This window comes from Mercenaria mercenaria, chromosome 6 (genome assembly GCF_021730395.1).
Source record: "Mercenaria mercenaria strain notata chromosome 6, MADL_Memer_1, whole genome shotgun sequence".
NCBI classification, from domain to species: domain Eukaryota; kingdom Metazoa; phylum Mollusca; class Bivalvia; order Venerida; family Veneridae; genus Mercenaria; species Mercenaria mercenaria.
Window position 1 is genome coordinate 77,602,906 of NC_069366.1, and position 21,153 is coordinate 77,624,058.

The 21,153-nt window shown below is 33.6% G+C and overlaps 1 protein-coding gene and 1 long non-coding RNA gene across 2 annotated transcripts; both read right to left on the bottom strand.

Annotated features, from left to right (window-relative positions):
- Positions 1-2,794: 2,794 nt before the first annotated feature.
- On the bottom strand, positions 2,795-17,261 carry LOC123549070 (fibropellin-3-like; the record flags this gene model as incomplete). Its single annotated transcript, XM_053546913.1, has 10 exons — positions 2,795-2,949; positions 3,185-3,340; positions 3,665-3,778; positions 8,944-9,093; positions 10,341-10,454; positions 14,079-14,192; positions 15,222-15,335; positions 15,947-16,057; positions 16,533-16,643; positions 17,144-17,261. Coding segments are annotated over 8 exons (846 nt in total), but the record flags the coding sequence as incomplete, so codon positions are not given.
- A 1,254-nt stretch (positions 17,262-18,515) lies between these two features.
- LOC128557863 (uncharacterized) lies at positions 18,516-20,971 on the bottom strand. Its single transcript, XR_008371457.1, has 3 exons — positions 20,873-20,971; positions 20,258-20,300; positions 18,516-18,607 (listed from the first exon to the last, which is right to left on the bottom strand). It is a non-coding gene; the product is annotated as an uncharacterized LOC128557863 (long non-coding RNA).
- Positions 20,972-21,153: the final 182 nt, after the last annotated feature.

Genomic DNA, 21,153 nt, shown 5'->3' on the forward strand with positions numbered 1-21,153 from the left:
TCACTTGAAATTCATATTGAAAAGGTGGTTAATTTTAGTTTATTTACATGGTTTTTAATTTTCCCACGACTTCTCGGCGATTCACAGCAAATGTATTACTGCGCCGGACGAAAGGTAACTCTAATAAACTACGGGAGACAACTTAGGTGTCAGCACGTGTATGATTTTAAAAAAAAACAACATGTCGATGATTATAATTTCTTATCAAATATTGTATCCTATTCAGATATTCGTCTTTAATATTAGAAAATTATTAATTTCTGTGGACATTTATCAAAAAATATTACTTACAGTGGACTACTTTGCGCATCAAACTGGTTTCCACTTCAGTTGTGAGGCACTTCCGTTATACTTTTTGACAACAATAACAAAACACAAAATGAATCAACAAAGTCATTTATAAACCGACTGCTACTTACATCAGTGTAAGTATAGTTGTTGTTACAACATTATACTTGTTCATTACTTTATGAGATAAAGTTTATCTTGCACTGCATAATCCATTAATTACGTTTAGATGATATTGCATTTACAACTTATCTGACCCCGCTGTTTTACGTGAATGACAGCATTCTCGTGCAACTCGTGCAAACAGAGTTATGAAAAGTATGGTGGAGAATTCAAGGACAAATTATAAATGACTTTAAATTGAGGATAACTGTATATTCGTCCAGTTTTGATCATTGACATTCCTGCTGTGTATTAGTAAGTTTTGTGAACAATATTAGAATGTTACTTTTGCACATATGCACATTGATTGGACCTCTCAACCAAATTTCATACCTTATTTTAGGGATTTTTAAGACAATACATTTTCAAAAGTTTGTTGAGTGTGTTTTGATATTTAAGTGCATTGTAATTCATGAATACCAAGTTGAAAATTAATAAAGGCAAAATTTCTAGGCCCTTATTGTACGCCACTCGACTTCTGTAACGATAAATGTTTAATGTATTAAGGGGAACTTACTCTTTTAGTTTTGGAATGTGGGATTCCTTGACCACCGTATCTTTTCTTATGCACTACTTTGTAAACAAACGAAATAATGTGTTTTAGCTTACATATGCAAAATGAAAAGCAAGAAAGTGAACTTATTTCACTTTTTTTCTTTAAATTAGAATCTGTAGGAGATTGATAAATGTTTGGACAAGGTGAAGCACTATTATTTTTGCACAAAAAGGTATTAATTGTTGACTTTGAATGTACACAATAAGTCTTATGTAATTCAACAATAACTTTCTTGTTTCAGTTTTTCTCATTTTTATTTTAGTGAGCAATCCTTTGTGTACTTATAACAGTTGAAACAGTATCCATTTCATGTACCAAGACCTTGTACTTTTTTGCAGGTAAATTTTATCATACCCCACCCACTTTTTTCTAATTTCAAAGTATGCGTCCCCTTAAATAAGTATAAAAGAGATGGATCACTGGCTAATAATGTGGAACAATTATTTTTAGTTAAAATCAAATCTATTCAATAATTACTGAGATAGAGTAAAAGTGCATCTGAACTTGAACCTGAAATTCTAGTAATGTTGGGGTTTTGGTGCCAGTAATATGACCCTTGTGTCATATGATGTGGAGGACGACCTGGAATAACCAATCGAATCCATTTATTAACAACAGATAATTATGGTGAAAAAAGCCTAAAACTTCTAAGTAAAAAGGGGACACAAATTACGAAATATTTGTGCCAGATTTATAGTCATATGAGGAGGACGATGATGTGGACGAACTATTTTATGTTTTAATCGAATTCATGAAGTAATAACAAAGACATAGCTAAAATGCACCAGCATAAACCTTAAATTCTAATAACATGTAAGAAGGCACATAATTCGTAAAATACTGGTGCAAGAGTTATAACCCTTGTGTCATATAATGTGAACAACTAAATCAAATTTGAATAAAATCTGTTTGGTAATGACAGATACAGAGTGACAGTGCATAAAAGGCTGTAACCTGAAATTTTAAGTAAAAAGGGGGATACTTTGTAAGATATTATACCAGAGTTATGGCCATTGTGACAAGTTATGTTGGTAATGATGTGGAACAACAAATTTAAGTTTGAATCAAATCTGTTTTAATAATATGGGGTGAAAGTGCATCAGAACAAACTTAAACCTAACAATTTACGTATAAAGGGGCATAATTCATGAAATATCTGTGCCAGAGCTATGGTCAGTGCGTAAAATGATGGTGTGGAACAATTGTTCGAATCAAAACACTTCTGTAATTATAGAGATAAAGTGAACCTAAATTATTAAGTAAAAAGGGGCATACTTCATAAAATTTGAAGCCAGAGTTACGAACGTTGTGTCAGGTAATGGGGGTGATGATGTGGAACATTTATTTTTCGTTTTAATCAAATCCATTTCAGTAATAACTGAGAAAGAGTGAAAACGCATCAACATTATTCTGAAATTCTAAGTAAAAAGGGGAACAATTCATGAAATATTGGTGAAGGTGCAAGAGTTGTGGGCCTAGTGCCATCTGATTTGGGTAACCATGAGGAATACCTATTTTTTAATATGAAACAAATCCTTCATGTTATTACAGAGATAAAAAGAAAATAGAGAATTTAAAAAGTACATCAAACTTTAGCTGAGGTGTGGACGCGGAAGGGCGTCGACGCCTATGGTAGCTCTCCATATACTTCGTATAGTCATCCAGAAAGCTCATGTAATGACAGGGTTTAAATATCGATATTACGCATGTAAAATTCATAATTGTAATATTCATAGTTTAAGAGAATTTGGCAAAATATGTGCTTTGTAGTAAAGCAAATACCTTCAAAATCATTGATAACATTCCATTTCCGTCTCCAGATATCCAGTACCAAAATTCAAAGCAAATCGTACGATTAGCAGGAAAATCATGTGACGTGAGAAGAGCAGTTCTAGTGTAATCTCTTTGCGAAGTTGCATCTACCTGCATATACCAACCGCTCACTGAAAAAGTTTTAAAGAGCGCGTTAAATAAAGAGATAAACTATATCTACCTTGTCCTCGAAATAAAAACTTATCAACTCATTACATAAAATACATTATATCGCACTAAATAAAAGAGAATTACAAGTTGTAAGCATGAAAGATAGATACAAGTAGTATTTGAAATACAATTTGATTTTTTGTGTTGCTAGACAAATCCAATAACCAGTTCTCAATCTCAACTGTCGATAATTACTTGTTCCGAGAGTATGGTCGTTGTATTGTTCTTTGCCACTGGTTTGTGACTTGCCATGCTGTTGGCTCCAGGATAAACTTGAACTATAATGATTATTCGGTTGAGTGCTCCATCCACATAATGATCTATCGTCAAAATTACATGTCTCCGTTTGCCCTTGAATGTATCGTTTATTATTATATCTTAAAATGATTGGAAAAGCTTTGAAGTTAAGGATAACGTTTGCTTTTATAACATAATGAATGAAATAGATTCGGATATTTATCTATGATAAACGACAAGCATTTTCAAAGGAAATAATGGTTCGGTTCACAAAGTAAATCACTGATTGATTTAATGCATTTTTGAATTGTTTATAAAAATAGATGGATAGTTTGTGATTTATGTAGAGGCATTTCTCCAGAAATTCAACAAAGTAAAGCGAAAAAGTCGAAACTTAACGTAAATTTTAGTGGCACTAGATATATATTAGGTATCTACATGTTATATCTACATGGAACACTTTCAGAACTGACTGGTCTCGACTGTATGAAGCATCGCAAACGTATGTTCCAGCATCTCCAATATTTGTACTTGACTTTCAATAAACCGAGTCTGAAAGAAAACTTTAATTGTAAACATGTTCATTTACACATTTTATATAGGATATTCTGTTGGTTAGAGTATAAAATCAAATGGGAGGAAGCGTTCTTGAAGTTTGGAATAAGGTGCAATCGAAGGAAACCTGACCTAGAAATTCCAATCCGTAAAAAGATTATGCATGTATCGGACATTTTACTTCATATGCTCAAGTACGAAATACAAGATTTTATACCATACATATGGATTATCAGTTGGACAAGTATACTCAACGGCTTTTCTGACTCACACCTGTTTGTTTGTTATTATTTTTGTTGTTGTTTTTTTACCTCGGTTACATTTTTACATTTGAGTAAAAATTGTGCACAATATATTTAATTATCACTTTATTTTAAGAAAATATAACAACGATAGCCTTAACGGTTACAATTAGGTAACCCTAAATTCAGAAGTCACATTATCTGTAAATCCCAAACGACAACAGTACAGTCTGAACCTGTCAAATTGGAGAAATTCAAATTATCATATACTGTTGTTTTTTTTTTCAGCTGTGGAACATCCGTCGATGATTCCTATATCAACGTGTACATTTCAAATCACGATTGTACGAAAGTCCGCTGGTGACCACGTTTCACTATTCCCATTTCCTATTTCTCATTTCTTATTATATGCTACGGAGTATAAAGAAATTATGAAATGAAAAGCGTGAAATACTAATTTCGCAGTTCTCATTTTTCGTTTTCGATACAAAACTTGAGAAGTGTAAATGAGAAATGTCAATTTCCCATTTCTCATATCATTATAAACTATGAAACATATAGAAACTATGAAATGAGGAGTGAGAAATGTGAACTAATACTTCTCAATTTGTGTATCGAAAACAAGAAGTGTGAGCTGTGAAATTCACATTTCTCACTTCTCATTTCATAGTTTGTATTTGTTTCTTATTGCACGAGGGTCGTTCCAAAAATACGTAAACAGATGCAATAATTTCTAAACTAATAATATTTCTGCTATATATGTTCCAGATCTGAAATTGTTATAATGCATTTTGTTTGTGCTATGATCATTTGTTTAAGTGAGAGATATACTGTGCGATCCACGTCAGCGACGTCTTCATAAACAAGAGGCCCAAATGGTTCTAAGTCGCTCAACTGAAGAAAACCTTAACCAAGACTTTCCGTGTAACTAGGTTTGGTGAAAATTCTTTAAGCTGTTCATTATTTTTAGCTTTAGTGGCCTCTTAAAGGGACCGAGTGCTCCCAATCGAACTAATTTTAGAAAGGACCTAATAATGTTCCTCTAGACCAGGTTTGATAAAGATCGATCAAGCCGTTTATGAGAAGAGGTCGTCTAAGGATATTTCTAGTTTTAACTCTAGTGGCCCCTAAAAGGGCTCATCGCAACTCATTGAACAAATCGTAAAGCGGACCCTATAATCATGGTACGGACCAACTTTGATGAACATCCATTAAGCTGCTCGTGAGAAGTAGTCGTTAAAATGTATTTTATTTTTAGTCACAGCGGTCCCTACAACAGGCCACCAACCCCTTTTGACCAATTAAAAAAATTAGAAGAAGACCTCCTAATGATGCTACAAGTCAAGTTTGATTAAGAGGTATTTCTACCTTTAGCTCTAGTGGTCCCTAAAAGTGGCCAAGTGCCCGCATTTGAACAAATTTGATGAAAGACTTTATTCTAGACCAGGTTTGATGATCTATCTAGGGATTCATAAGAAAAAGTCATTTATAACGGCATTTCTAATTTTTAGCTCTGGTAGCCACTAAAAAGGGCTAATCGTCCCAACATAACCAGAATTGGGAGAGGGCCTTATAATGATGCTACAAACCATGTTTGGTGAAGATCTATCCAGCAGTTCAAGAGGAGAGGTCGTACAAAGGTATTTCTGACTTTAGCTCTAGCAGCCCCTAAAAGGGGCCAAGTGCCCCAATATTTATGAATCGTAGAGGACCTTTCAGATAATGCTACCGACCAAATTTAATGAAGATCGATAAAGCGGTTCATGAGAAAAAGTTCTTTAAAGGCCTTTCTATCTTTAACTTCAGCAGCGCCTAAAAGGGCCAAGGTAAATCATTTTAACAACCTTGATAGAGGGCCATGCCAGGATGTTTCTGACCATGTTTGATGTAATTCTGACAAGTAGTTTCAGAGGAGAAGATAAAAATAAAAAAGTAAAGACGACGGACGACAGACGCCGGACAATCCACCTAGTAAACTACTTGCTCACCCTGAAAAATGTAAGCTAATAAAAGGTAAAGTAGATTTCCCGGAAGCACAGAGGACTCAACATACAGCCAGAGAGTCATGCCTCGCAAAGTGGGTCCGCAACAAAAAGAAACTGCAGTGGAAAGATATAGCACACACGTTGCTTCAAAAATCCAGCAACAAGTACATTTTAATTTTATGCAATATACAAAAATGGATAAGGGGAAGAGACTGGGAAATGGGTATTGCAGGCAGTGGAAAAAAGGAAGGATTAGTTTTCAACAGGGAAAGCCATGCTCCAAAAACGTCTCCCTACACCACAAACCACAGCAGCGTGAACACGGACGTAACGTCAACTTTGTTTAAGGTTGTACGAGCGTTTTTTTTCAGGATATCCGCCATTTTGAAAAATGTTTTGCCAAAAATTAATGATAGATAATTAAAATATGGCTAATAATGTACCATTTAAGCAAACAGATTCTACTTTTTGCGAAAAAAAAAAATGTTCAACCTTATTTTTGGCTGGAATTTGTCTAAAATTGACGTAAGATTTACAATGGGGTAGGGGTAGGTAATGTCAAATATCTATTAAAGTAGATTAGGTTTGGCTTTGAAATTTTCCTGAAAATTTTTTCAAAAAGAACAAAAAAATATCAAAAATTCACCAATTTTTAACAGTTTTTTCTTAATAAATCTCTTAGATGCACGGTGACCCCAACTTTGTTTCTTTCCATTTTGAAGCATTTTTGTGGGTCAATAAAGCTGCAAAATATTTTGAAAATCTTAACGTCAAAATTTTTTTGTAAATCTAAATACGGTTTTTCCATTGACAATAAAGTGGGTGGGGTAATTATGTCAATATGTGAAAATGAAAGAGAATTGTTAGTGACATTTATGCTTATACAATACTGGCATCACCTTGTATTCATATTAACCTGTAACACCCGAAATCCCTATAACATTAAGTGGGATATTATATGTTTTATAAAGTACCACCATTTTTCTAATTTTGCAAAATTTCAGAAATGCTTAAGCAGTGGGTGAAGAAAATGCCCTATAAAATTTAAACGAGTTCGGTGACCTATGTCTTTTCTTCTCTTGTTTGTCTTGGAAACAAATGTTCTTCAAGCTCACAGAGTATGAAAAAATTCTTTATGTTAGAACAAATTCGCTCCTACATCCTTAACAGAAATTTTAGTGATAAATGTATTTATGTTTATAATCTTTTGAAATTATATTGAATAATCTTTGTGGTTTAAAGTCTGCGTATCGAATATTCATTTTCAACCAGATATCGCTCTTCAAGATTATGTAAAACATGCATTCAAATTATGCATGAACATATTGGATTTCTTCAGTTCAAAAGTTTTTGTCGGTGTTTTCCAAGATTTAGTACTGTTTAATGTATTGCGAAGACCATACATGACTACCCTATACAAAACATTGTTTGTTTTAAACTCTAAGGAGCGACAACTAAATCTAAATCTAAAGAAGACGTCACTTAAATATAAAAATATATTCACGATGTTGAAGTCATTTTGTTTTGCAAACAGTTATGTAGTTATTGCTGTTATTAATGTTTATACATTTAATAACGTCAAAATATCGACTGGGCCTCTCTAGCCCGCTGCTATGGTTGTTGAGTAACCTCTGGTTTTGTACTGCGTGGTGTTCTGTTTTAAAGGGAATTCCGATAGTTTTTTATGCGCATCTTTCTGCGCAGCCGACACTTTCTATGGAAAACCGAACTGAAGTCAAAATTTGTTGAAACATGTTACAGACAGCCTTAAATATGAGGAATCTTGAATGAAATACCATTTTTGGTAAGTTTTATCAGTAATCAAATGTTGATACTGGTTTATGTTGTATTGACATTGAGTATCATGCCTGACAGGTATCTTGCTATTTTTTTGGTTGTGTTTTCATATCGCATTTTAGTACAAAGACAGTGTTGTTCATATAATGTAAGATAATTGACTTAGTACTGATAAGACATTATCACCTTTCAGATTATTTAGTATTCAATTATAGAAAGAATTAAGAATTTTCAAAACTTTTTTTGACTTCTAGCAGACATATACATGTAATCAGTTTGGCCAGTTTAGCGCCATTTTCCGTCGAACAGGTGTTGTATTCTAGCGGTCTTAACAAAAAAATTAGCCTGGTGACCCATACATTTTTAGCCATTTTTATGCTCACAATACAATTATCTATACATAAGAAAAACAGGAAAAAATTCTATGAAAGAGTTTTTTCAAAATTTAAAAAAATATTCTTCACTATGGGCATTTTTAACTGAAAAAAGTTCACAAAAGTAAATATGAAACAATATTTTTTTTTTCATTTGTACCCATTATTGTAAGGATAGAGTATTACAAATATGACTATGATATCAAATAAATATATAATAAAATCTGTAAAAAGAAAAAAACTTATTGTGCTGTCTTGATGTATATTTTGGTTGGTATTTACAAAAAAGCAGAAAATTATGAAAATGTTGAAAAATCGCTAGCAGTTTCAGCAACAGTGGGTGTGTTGAAAACAATTTTTCACAAAAACAAGCCTGGTGACCTATTGTTTTTATTTGTTCATTGTTTTCAGCACAAATTTTCCTATCATATATGTGAATTAAAAAAAATTCTATGAAAGGAAAAAAACTATAGGAATTCTCTTTAATAACTAAAATGCATTCATTTTATGACTTTTTATCATTGCAATTTTTGTTGTTGTTTTTATGTTTTATTCAACTGAATTAATCTTAAAACAATATATCCAATTTGGATTCAAATCTGTTTACATTTGTCAGAATTGAAAACAAAAACGAAACACTGTGTGGAGTTAGAAAAGCCGTTGAGTATATTTTTCATTAAAAATATATAAACATAATGATACTAAATATACGTTTCAACAGTTAATACTCGAATAAAATGCAAGATATGATCTGTGATACAAACTACTATATCCGCTGTAGGGTCCACCGCAGCCCCGTATTTTCCTCCACCTTAAAGAAGAATACCTCATGGAGACACTACAGTTTAAGTTCATCTGATTACCAGCCGGTAACGTAATAAACACCTCTTTTGGACCGTAAAGCGTCAATTGCACTGAAAAATGAACATTTGATGAAAAAATATTTTATGTCAGTGTAAAGGTTTTTGTAAAGTAATTAATTTGTTGTTAGGATACAATTTACTCAAATATTACTTACAATTCGTTTGATATTGTTTGAACACACATATTTAAGCTACTGTTTAAACCGAACACTGTATAACGTTTATTCTATGTCTATATAGATACCATGAAGTAATTGCTCATATTTTAGGTCTAACGCATCTTTAAAGGTAAATGCCATAGTTGCCGTTATGTATATAGGGCAAATATTTTCCTACAGGCAGAATTTCTTTAAACTTTGTGTACTGACTGAGAATCAAGTTTAAAATGGAAAAATGTATTAAAAATCATAGGTACTTGAATTATCCGCCCATGAAAATTAGAAAATACTAAAACTCCAATTTCAAGGGCAGATAATTCAAGATCAAGGCAAGAGAACTGTGCATTTTAATTTCTATTTCTGTTTCAGACTTCATTTGCTGTCAATATACAAAGTTTAAAGAAATTCGGTTCATGGGAAAGACAGGGGCCGTATTCATAAAGCATCTTAAGTATAAGTTTTGACTTAAGTTGAAGATTTTACTTAAGTTTGTGGTGATTTCAGCTTAAGTCTAAGTAAAAAACTTAAGTCCTATTCATAAAACAGCTTAAACTTAAGATACGTAAGAAATAAATCAGAAAACAAAATGGCGTCGTGAGTACGATTAAAGTGTTGTTTTTCAGTTTTTCCTCCACAATAAAAGCCAAGAATTACTTTTTAAGTTGTTTTATGAATAACAAATATACTTAAGTAAAATAAATTTCTTACCTAAGTAATACTTAAGTAAATAATCAATTTCTTATACTTATACTTAAGATGCGTTATAAAATACGGCCCCAGGACTTTGCAGTATCATTTTGTCATGTTCATAGGACATTTGCAACAGTCTCTCTATTGACATGGGGCAAACATTTTCTTACAGAAAGAATTTCTTCTTTAAATCTTTTTTACTGACAGAATCAAATTAAAAACAGAAACATGAAATAAAACAAACCATAGGAACACAGCCTTGGTCATGAATTATCAAGCCTGGGTTCCTATATTTTTTGATATATATTTCCGTTTTAAACTTGATTCTCAGTCAGTACACAAAGTTTAAAGAAATTCTTCTCGTAGGATTTTTTTGCCCTATATACATATAGGCAACTGTAGCATTTATACTTAATTTCTTATAATATGTCTATTTCCAGATAAACTTACTAGTATCTTCACAGAGTTTTCCGGTATATCCCGAAGGACACTCGCAGATGAATTTAAACAAATGAGCAAAGCACGTGCCCCGAATGCAAGGGTTATATCTACATGGGTCAGTCACTGTAAAATAAAGATTTGAAATTTGATCATATACTTATAGCAAAACAATTTAATTTCAAAGCATTGCAAGGGTCTTAAGGTCACTGTTTCAAACCGTTTCGAAAATCCGCTTCGGGTATAGAATCCCTTATATGGAACAGCCGTCGAGCTGGCTTACGTTCGTTAGATAGTTCTATCTTCGTTCCTATCATACCTGGAGAGGCACCTGAGGTCTTCTAACATTAGTCGCAAAATGACCAATAATTGATTCGGGTTTTACGTTAAACGCGATAATAAATAAAAGTAAGAAGTACACTAAACAATCTGTTGGGTTTAACGTCGCACCGTCAAAATATAGTTTAAACATATTTTATTGCCAATATTATACATATATAAATAGATAACTACGCCATTTGTACATATATAAATAGATAACTACGCCATTTGTACATATATAAATAGATAACTACGCCATTTGTACATATATAAGGTAAAAGCTAAAAACATAAACATATGTATATGATAATTTTCCAGCTTTTGACAGTGGTGGAAGAATTAAGGTGCCCCTTCTTGCATTATTTCAGGCACTGGGGTGGGTGGACACTTTGCTAGAGCTTCCAGCCTTCCATTAGCCAGCTGGATGGCTGTCTCACATTAAAGGATTCTACACCCCAAGCGAGTTTCGAACTCACAGCTGTGCGGGAAAAGTGATTCAAAATCAGCGACCTTAACCACCCTGCCACGGAGACCCCACACAAAAATGTTACTTAGATAAAAAATGAAATCTTATATAGTAATTTAATCAAGACAGTTGGATGTTGGATGGATTTTAATGGTTTAATTCAAGCATGTGGCTTTATATAAAACGATCTGTCATACATGTAACTATAACGTATGTCTATCGTTTATAAAGGCGGTCGCTACAGTTAAGTATGATACTCAACGTCATTTAAAAAGGGAATGCGGACAAAAAAAAAGACACTGTATAAATTAAGGTTTTATTATATACCTATATAAATTCTGTCAAAAACACGGCATGTTTTGTAAATACGAACAGGCAGAAAAGAAATCAGTATTGTACCTTTTGTATTGTATGTTAATATGCATGACCTGAAACAGTTCCTTAAATAGCGCACATAAAATTTTTAATCAGTCGATAAACATTGAACATTTCTTTCGATAACAAAACAGCAAACAAAAAGCGGATGTATATAATAAAAGGGGCATTATAACAGTAGCTAGATCTAACATTTTGTATTCGGATCTCGTAGGTTTTGCAAGGTCGTGTCACACTCGGCGCTTCCAGACAACAGTTTCATAGTAATAATCAATAAATTAGGATAAAATTAAAGCCATTTTTATATAAAATAAATTATTACATTTCATTTCAGCTTGCAAATCACAGTGACAAAACTTTAAAATATCCAGACTTCTTTAATTTAGTATGTATGTATGTAGCGTTGTGGTCCGATTCTCTCCACACAGGCATATCGAGTAAAGACTAGATATACCTTTGTTGGAAAATGCCACACTGGGTACAGTAGGCGAAAACGAGCGATGCGTTATTTAAATCGTTTACGGGCGCTATGCAAATATCAGACAAGATCGCGCGCTCGACTATTTTGATACTGGATACAAAACGGGGCATACCTGAGGAAACTACACCTATCGCTGGAGTCATAAATACACCAACAAAGATATGTGAAATTTCTAGTTCAAAATACCAAATGAAAACTAGGGAGTATGGCTGCCTCCAATTTCCGTCCATACGAGAAGAAAACAAGCGAATGAATATTGCCATGTTATACAAAGTCCCCTACTGGAAGGCATCTATTTTCTCTGCTACAGTATAACATAATGAACTGGTATCTGTCAATGGTGTATAAACAATATTGAACCATATATTTTATACAATATGTTACAACAAATTGAAAACACTTGGACTATCATTTTTGTTGCCATGATGGTGAACATTTATGCCAAGTAACATCAAAATCCCTCCATGAAAAAGAAATCTGACCTTTGGCCTCTAAGTGTGACCTTGACCTTAGACCTATGGACCTGGTCCTGTCGCTTGAGACTCCATCTTATGGTGGTGAACATTTGTGCTAAGTAGTATTAAAATCCCTTTAAGGATTGTCGAGTTACAGACTGGACAGGGAAAAAGCCCCTTTGGCCTTTGAAATCCAAGTGTAACATTTACCTTACAGCTCAGGGACCGGGTTTTGCGAAAGACGCATTGCCTCATCCAGGGCAATATTTGTGCAAACTGATATATAAATCATGTTTTGCGCGACAAAGTTATAGACCGGACAGGAAAAAAATCACATTGACATTTGTGTGACCTTGACCTTTAAGCTACATTTTGGGTGTTGCGCATGGCACGTCATCTTATAATGGAGAACATTTATGCCAAGAAATATTGTAATCCCTTGATGGATGACAAAGTTCTGCACTGGACAGGAAAAAACTTTTGACTTTTGACCTCCAACTGTGACCTTGACCTTTGAGCTAAGGGTCCGGGTTTTGCGCTTGGCATGTCGTCTCATCATGGGGAACATTTGTGCTAAGTTATATTAAAATCCCTTCACGGATGGTAGAGTTATGGGCCGGCAGTAAAAAAACTATTGATATCTAAACTCAAATGGTGGCCTTGACCTTTAAGCTAGGGTCCGGATTTTGCGCATGACAGTTGTCTCATCATGGGTAACATTTGTGCCAAGAGATATTAAAATCCCTTAATAAATGACATAGTTATGGACCGGACCCTATTCATGCCATGTCAACAAATGACTGCCATGTGTGACCTTGACCTTTGAGCTTGGGTTCTAAAAAGTAAACATAATACATGTCTTATCATGGGGTACATTTGTGCCAAGTAATATTAAAATCCCATCATAGATGGCAGAGTTATGGAATAGACGAGAAAAAACCCCTATTGACATTTGACCTTCATCTGTGATCTTGACCTTTGAGCTAGGCATCCGGATTTTGCGCATGACACGTCGTCTCATCATGGAAAACATTTGTGCCATGTAATATTAAAATCCCTTTATGGATGACAGAGTTATGGGACCGGATACGAAATTGCGGACGGAAGGATGGACGGACGGAATGACGGACGGACGGAAAAGCGCATTCCTATAGTAGCATCTACACTTTGTGGGACTTGTCATATTTGGTGTAGGTGACGTTGCGGAATAACTATTTAAAGTTTGAATCAAATTTATTTTGTGATAACAGATATGGAGTGAAAGTCCATAAAATTTTAGAAAGAAGTATAATACATAAAACATTAGTACCAGTGTAATAATGCCTCATTTGCATATAATGTAAGCGGTGATAAGGAACAACTATTACAAATTTGAAGCAAATTCATCAAGAAATGATAAAGATCTAGCCAAAGAGCAAAAAAAAAAAAAAAATAATTAAAGTTAATAAAAGATAAAAGGTAAGGGTAAAAATCCAACAAGTACATTTTAATTGTTTACAAATACAGGGAAAAGGGGAAGTATGGGTAGATAAAAGGGTCGAGTGTTCGTAAAACTATGAACGCTGACGTCGGCGCCGGGTCAAATGCTATTGGAATAGATCTTCACTTCGTAAGTCAAGCTAAAAGGAGAAAAAAAGGAATAGGATACAAACCATTTTGACACCTGTCACCACCAAACCCTGTTCGACACTGACAGACATATCGGTTTATTCCGTCTTTACATACCCCACCATTGAGGCAAGGGTTTGATGAACATTCATCGATGTCTGAAAGTTACAATTATTCCATGAGTTATTTACATTAATATTCAATCGTTAATTTAGAGTTTAGCCAATTTAAATTAAATTGTAATTTCAGCTCCACTTTTACTAGCAAGTCAGAGGTTGAAAGTGTATATATATGTTACAGTACTTTGTAGTAACTTCTTACTCGTAGGAACCAAGACCGAAATACACTTTCTGCATCACTTTTTTTCTTTTATTTCAAGATTAAACAGTCCTATTTTGAAAAGCTCGCAACCTTTTTATTGAGAAAATATTGGTGATTACTAGAGACAAAAAATCTAGTTTAAGAGGATGTATATCTAACTTCACAAATTTCAAAGATGTTTGAATCTCTTTTGCTTTTGGATATGCCAGATTTTATCAACCAATTGTTATAATCTAGTGGCTTGTTCTATGTTACGTTTTTTGAAGTGGCATTATGCGCATCTTACTGCACATAGTTTGTTTTGGTAAATGTTTTATAAAAGCATGTTTCGGTTGCTGTGCACTTAAATGTGTTAAATTAACGACAATGCCGCATAAGTATTTCAAGTTGATGATTTAGAAATAAAGAAATTGGACTAATAATATAGTAGGTTCTACGCAGTGATCTCCCATATCCACATTTAGAGATTTTCTGAAGTTGAAGGGAAGCAACACCTGCGTGCAGTTCGACTTTTCTTAAAAAGACTGCCCCAGTCAAACTAAAAATATGATATTTGGAAAGTTGATAATTCGTACTGGTAACGGCTATAATTTCCTCCAACCTTTTTAGACACACATATATTTCAGCCGGATTTTACATGAAAAGGCGCATAATTCGACTTTAAAACTTTAGTCATTATTACTCGTAGGGAGATACTAGTAACAAAGCAAACAAATACATATTTTATACTATTAGGATTGATTCTCCAAAACGCATGTATTTGATACAATTCATGTGTATTGTGAACTCAAAGGACGTAGTATATATAGACGGTTTTTTCTTGCCAGGTGTACACACATGTATAGTACTTTGCTTATACCATTTACCTGTCTGACAACGGTCTCCGGTAAATCCCGATAAACACTTGCATGCGAACTTCCCTATCTGATCAAGACATATTCCCCCGTTTAAACATGGCTGTGAGAAACATTCGTTGTTATCTGAAAAAGATAGTACCTCACTATATTTCAAAGTGTACTAGTTATGAAATATTAATATGTACACAAGCTATACGTTTTTGATACATAGTATCTATTTCTGCAACGATTTTCAAAAAATAAATAAAAACAATTATTTTGATTGAAACAAAAATGAACGATACTTTTCATAAAAAACACCTATGCAATTATTTAATTATTTTAATTCACAATCACGAAGTATCCAACTTAATTAAAGTAGAAAATATTTCACATCTAAGTAAAATGAAGTCAACTTGGTCGTAAAGCAGAAAAAAGTGTCACTTTATTACATGTTCAAACAATTCATGCATGGATTAACATATTTTAAAACATTTCATATGAAAATAAAATGCGACAGTTTGCAGCCGTTTTTTGTGTGTTTTCTTCTGTTTGGAATCTCTGTTTGAACCCCATTTAGACAACCGAAATAAACATATTAGTAAGTATATGTATCAAAAAATGTCAAAATGTAGTTTTGAATCATACGACGTGTATGTTTAATACTGTTGTCGGCATAAGGAAAACGAAATTGATATGAAATTGATCAGATCTTTTATTTACAAATACCGACAGTAATACTGGATGATTCCTACCTGTTTCACAACTTTTTCCATAGTACCCTGGAGGACAGACACAATGGAACTGTGTCTGATGGTGGTAGCAAACGCCTCTCACACACGGATTAGATTTACATGCATTTATTACTGAAATGTATCAAAGAACTTTTTTTTTCTGAAAAGATATATTTTATAAAACACTTTAGCCTTCTGTACTAAGGATGAGCTTATAATAATTGAAATTCTCATAGATTTAAAGAAATATTAAAGACGACGGTTGAGGAGTTGAAACATGTTTCATGCAATGATCCACTGTACTGTAGAAAGTTTGATAGAATATCGAAGTTGCCGGCCTCTTAATTCTGAGGGAAGGCGAGGTCTGCGTCTCCCAACAACTGACAAAGATGGGATGTAAGCAAGGTCGTATAAAGTTTGCAAACAATAAGGACATCGATAGTTGCTTTTATTAATTCAAACGATACTGTGACTTTAAAATGTGAAACTATGAAAGCCTGCTGTAGAATAAAATCAGTAATTTCATCTCATCTAAAGTAATTCTGGAATTGATTTTATCAGAAAGAAAATTATTTATACGTAACTTAATTAGGTATATTGTGCTTACTTGAATCACAGTTTTTACCAGAGTACCCCGAGGGACAAACACAATAATAGTCTGCGTGATGATGGAGGCATATACCCCTCAGACAGGGATTAGTACTACATGCATCAAGAGCTGAAATAACAAAAAGCAAAACTAACCTTTTGAAGAAAAATTACTGTTTTGTTCGAAATATAGTGCGGAAATATTTTTTGTAGCATTAGTAAGAATTAAAGAAAAATTGATTCCAACAAAAATCCTGTCTAGCAAGCAAACAATACTGCCTCGACCAGCTGTTGATATCATTATGTATGTCCCGCAGATGATGGTTGTGGTTTGTGAACAGAATTTACATTCTTTAAAGAAATAATTGCTTATTCAATGCCTTTTAATTAGTTTTTACATATTACTTTGCAGTTGATATTTGATAAGATATAGTATCGTGCGTACTTGACACTGACGACCTAGTGAGATGTGAAAAGATTTTTATTTCATACATGTCTTTTATATATGCAGCACAATACATAAGATATGATACATGTAGTCTTGTCCGTCTTTGGACTTTACAGAATTAAGACAGTCACATTAATTGTTTGTAAATACATGTTACATATTTAATACTCATGACTACTTACTAGTTTCACAAGTTTTCCCAGTGAATCCAGAAGGACAAAAGCAATGATATTCTGTCCCATTTCCAAAGCAGGTCCCTCTTAAACATGGACTGGAGCTGCATATATTCCCTACAGCAAATTAGATTATTTTGAAAGTTTCAATTGTCTTATAAAAACGTTTTAGAGGCATTATTGTGCTATACGCTTTTAAGGGCATAACTTATTCTTAACGGATGGTTCTGAAAGCTAAGCGTTATATCTGAAGGCAAAACTGTAACACATTTCGGATACTTACGATAATTTATATGCGTATCATGTTGCCTTTTTCTAGAACGGTCTCTCATGTTGGTATCGTAAGGCATTAACTATATTTGTTAGTAATTATGGATTCTGTAATTCAGATCCTCGGCATAAAGGAATTAAACAGATCAACTGTTTACATCACACCGAAAACAGATGTTTTCTTAAACTATGTCAGCGACCTCCAATTTTAACAGTCTTACCATAATTGTGACAGTCACAGTACAGAGTAAAGTAAAACATCTAGAAAACGCAAGCATTACAGACAGCTCGTGTTGCACAGCCTTAATCGTACTACTAATCATAGCAGCCAGGGTAAAACTTCGCTGATACATTAGCGACAAAAAACTTTCCTTTCAATAGCTGCTGATGCAGATAGCAGTACTGTAAATCAACGGGAATTATTTGACAAAGCTCTTTCCCAGCAAACTTCGTTTTTTATGAGTACCGGAAATAATTTAAAATGGAAAAGATTCTCTGGTTGTCGATTTTCATAACATACTTTTCAATGATTTTGTTTACTTGATAGTTTATTACCATTTCTTCAAACATGTTTTACGTGTGATTGTGTTAAATATAAGCTGAAACGATCAAGCCTTCTTATAGAACTGATAGTTACGGGCATTCAAATATCAAAAGTGATATTTCCTAACACGACCCGATTTAAATAAAAAGCAAACTGAAACAGTTTATAATTATGCAACACATGCATTCTTTGTACGTCACACTTATTAAGTTATAAGCGTCAAATGTCATAGCGCCGCGCTGGAAATGGGGAATATTTTCAATGCAATTGCAATGGCGTGTTAGAACTGAAATAATGTATCTCTAACAGTGAATTGCTCTTGAATAAGATCATTGTCATTCAGATGCGTATTATTATGTCACCCGTGTAGCACTCTCGTGATATATTTCCTTCAAGTCTGAACTGATTATTACAATTAACGACAAATCACAGTTTTTGGAACATTATTTCTTAAACAAGGTAGTTTATTTCGAGTCTTTCAGTAATATGTAAAACACAGTTATTATTCTTCTATGCGACATTGAAGTTTTATTTTAGCGGAAAGCAATTATATTTTGATTGCGTATTATTACTTACCATCAGAATTGTTTGTTTTGATTAGTGTTTCTTGTGAAAACTGCCTTGTCCAATAAGGTTGAACACTTTCCGCAAGTTGTACGCTGAAGTTACATATATGCAGAGAAAATCTTTAACGTTACGTATCATGACTAATACCTATAATATATATCTTTTTTTTCAAATTTTAATATCGTCTTAATTTTATTGATGCAAGTTTCAGAAGAAATACACAGAATTAAATCATTTCTTAATTATACGAGAGAATGATGGTCTTCATTTCTCTTTCTAATATATAGTTAAATCTTAAAAGTATATCTGATAAGTAAAATCATGGCTATAAGGGGTTTGAGGTGGTAATAGCTTTTGTTTTCGCTGAATCATCCAGCGCCTTTGAAACACGATCGATCGTATTCCAACAAAATGTGCCATGATTTGTTGTCTGTTGTTCTTTATGTGGAATGACAGAGGGTTACAATAATATATAAACCATAAAACTGAAATGAACTTTTATTTCATACATCTGTGACACAGTACCATTAAGCAGGGAACACTGTATAGAACGCAGTAATACTTTTGGCCAGAGCTAGCTGTAAGTCATGTTAAAGACGACCAAAACATTTAAATTCTCTTTAATGGCCTATATATTTGTGTAGTTACGAGCTTAATAATCAATTGTTTTATTTGTTCAGAGAGATAACAGACATTTTCTGAAAATTTGTACAGATGTATACCTTTTTTATTTAATAAAGAAGATACTATGTCTTTCTAGACTTACGCCAATAATATTTCGACACTATCACAGTAGTAACCGTGTGACAGCTGTGAAATGTCCCACCATATTAGGACTCTTTGTTATTACATTTTCTCGCTCTGGAATTACAGAATCGACTCAAGTACATGTATAAATCACCGCCTCGGTAGCCTAGTGGTAGAGCGTCCGCTTCGAGTGCCGGAGGTCATGGTTTGATCCCCGGCCGCGTCAAACAAATGACGTAAAAATGGTACTAGCAGCTTCCTGGCTTGGCGCTTAGCATTAAGAGGGTAGTTCTATTACTGGTCAGCCCGGTGTCAGTATTATGTGACTGGGTGGGGTATCATATCACGTGTCTACGGCATGATATTCCAGTGAGGCAGCACTATAAAGCTGGGCATTGTGCTCACTGCTACAAGTAGACCCCGTCGTTTATATGACTGAAACATTGTTAAAAAGACGTTAAACCTGAACACATGCACGCACGCACGCACGCACGCACACACACACACACACACACATGTATAAATCAATTCCGCTTTGACAGCCAATGTTGTTAAGGGTGGGGTAGTGGGGGAGGATGAAATTGTTGAACGTTTCATTACTTCATATGCACTTGCGAAAAAAACTCAAACCCAGTCTGCTATTGCTTTGCTTTGTTGCGTTCCATACTTCCTGATTTTTTTCTATGGTGATTGCGATAAGCTTGAATGTCTAACATTGTTTGATAACCTGATACGCTTGATAAAAATCCTATACCTTATTTTATAATACGTCAAGAGAGCATGGGATGATAAACGGAAGATAACGGTATCGGTCATATGCATGTTGAAATGATCTTCGAACTACATTTATTAATCAATTAAACATGGTATGCACAATTCGATATCGTGATTAGTAGATATAGACATAATAAGTCTATATACATGTAGTAATGATAAGCAGCTTTGCTAGGTAAAATTCAGTCATAAGCAAATGGTTGTCTTAATTAATTTCTTACCTAAGTAAGAAAGTAGTAGCGATGAATATGGAAGAAGTGAACTCTGAAAAAAGAGAGAGACGTATATTCAGGGTTGACAAAATGTTAACACTTGATTAAAAAAAATCTTCTTTCGAACATTTACGTTTCAGGTCAGAAACTGATGATGAATGAAATCTTGTACGAATGCTCATTCTTAAGTAGCATTCAGATCAGTAAATTAAAGTAGTCATCATTATACATTCACAATGAACTAAGTTAATGCCATTCATATATAAGCCTTAGTTTCAGGCTTTAAGCTTTGATAAAAAAAAAAAGGAACGTGTCTACACGAGTACATAGTTTGTCATGTACACAATAGTGTGAACTTGATAAACTAATAACTTTTTGGGGGAATCTTTTCAGACAAACTTCTTTTTAACGGTAGAATGTAATTGATATTTATATTTATAGACTTGCACTTTTATACGTGTATATAAAACTGAAAACAGCTTATCTTTAAAAACAATAAAGATAAAAGTAAGTTTTGTTCATATATTTTAATTATTATCTTTTGCTTCGTTTAGATTTTATAGAAATAAGAAAACGTGATGGAAATTATTATACACGAAGAGTTCTAAACATAAATTCACTTACTTTTTGTTCCTTGGGAAAACATTTCTTATTAAACAACCAGTTAAATGTGCCAGATATCATGTAACTGATAACGAGTTTTGGCATGAATACAACTATTACGTAGGCCACAGATATAATATGCGACCAAGTTGAAGTTCGAAATAAAGTTTTATCAAACTGATTTGAAGTCAGCGACTTTAACCACTCGGCCACGGAGGTCCCATTTTTAGTTCTAGTGGCCCCTAAAAGAAACAGACTACCACCAACCGATGTATAAATTTAGGAGAGGACCTTATAATGAT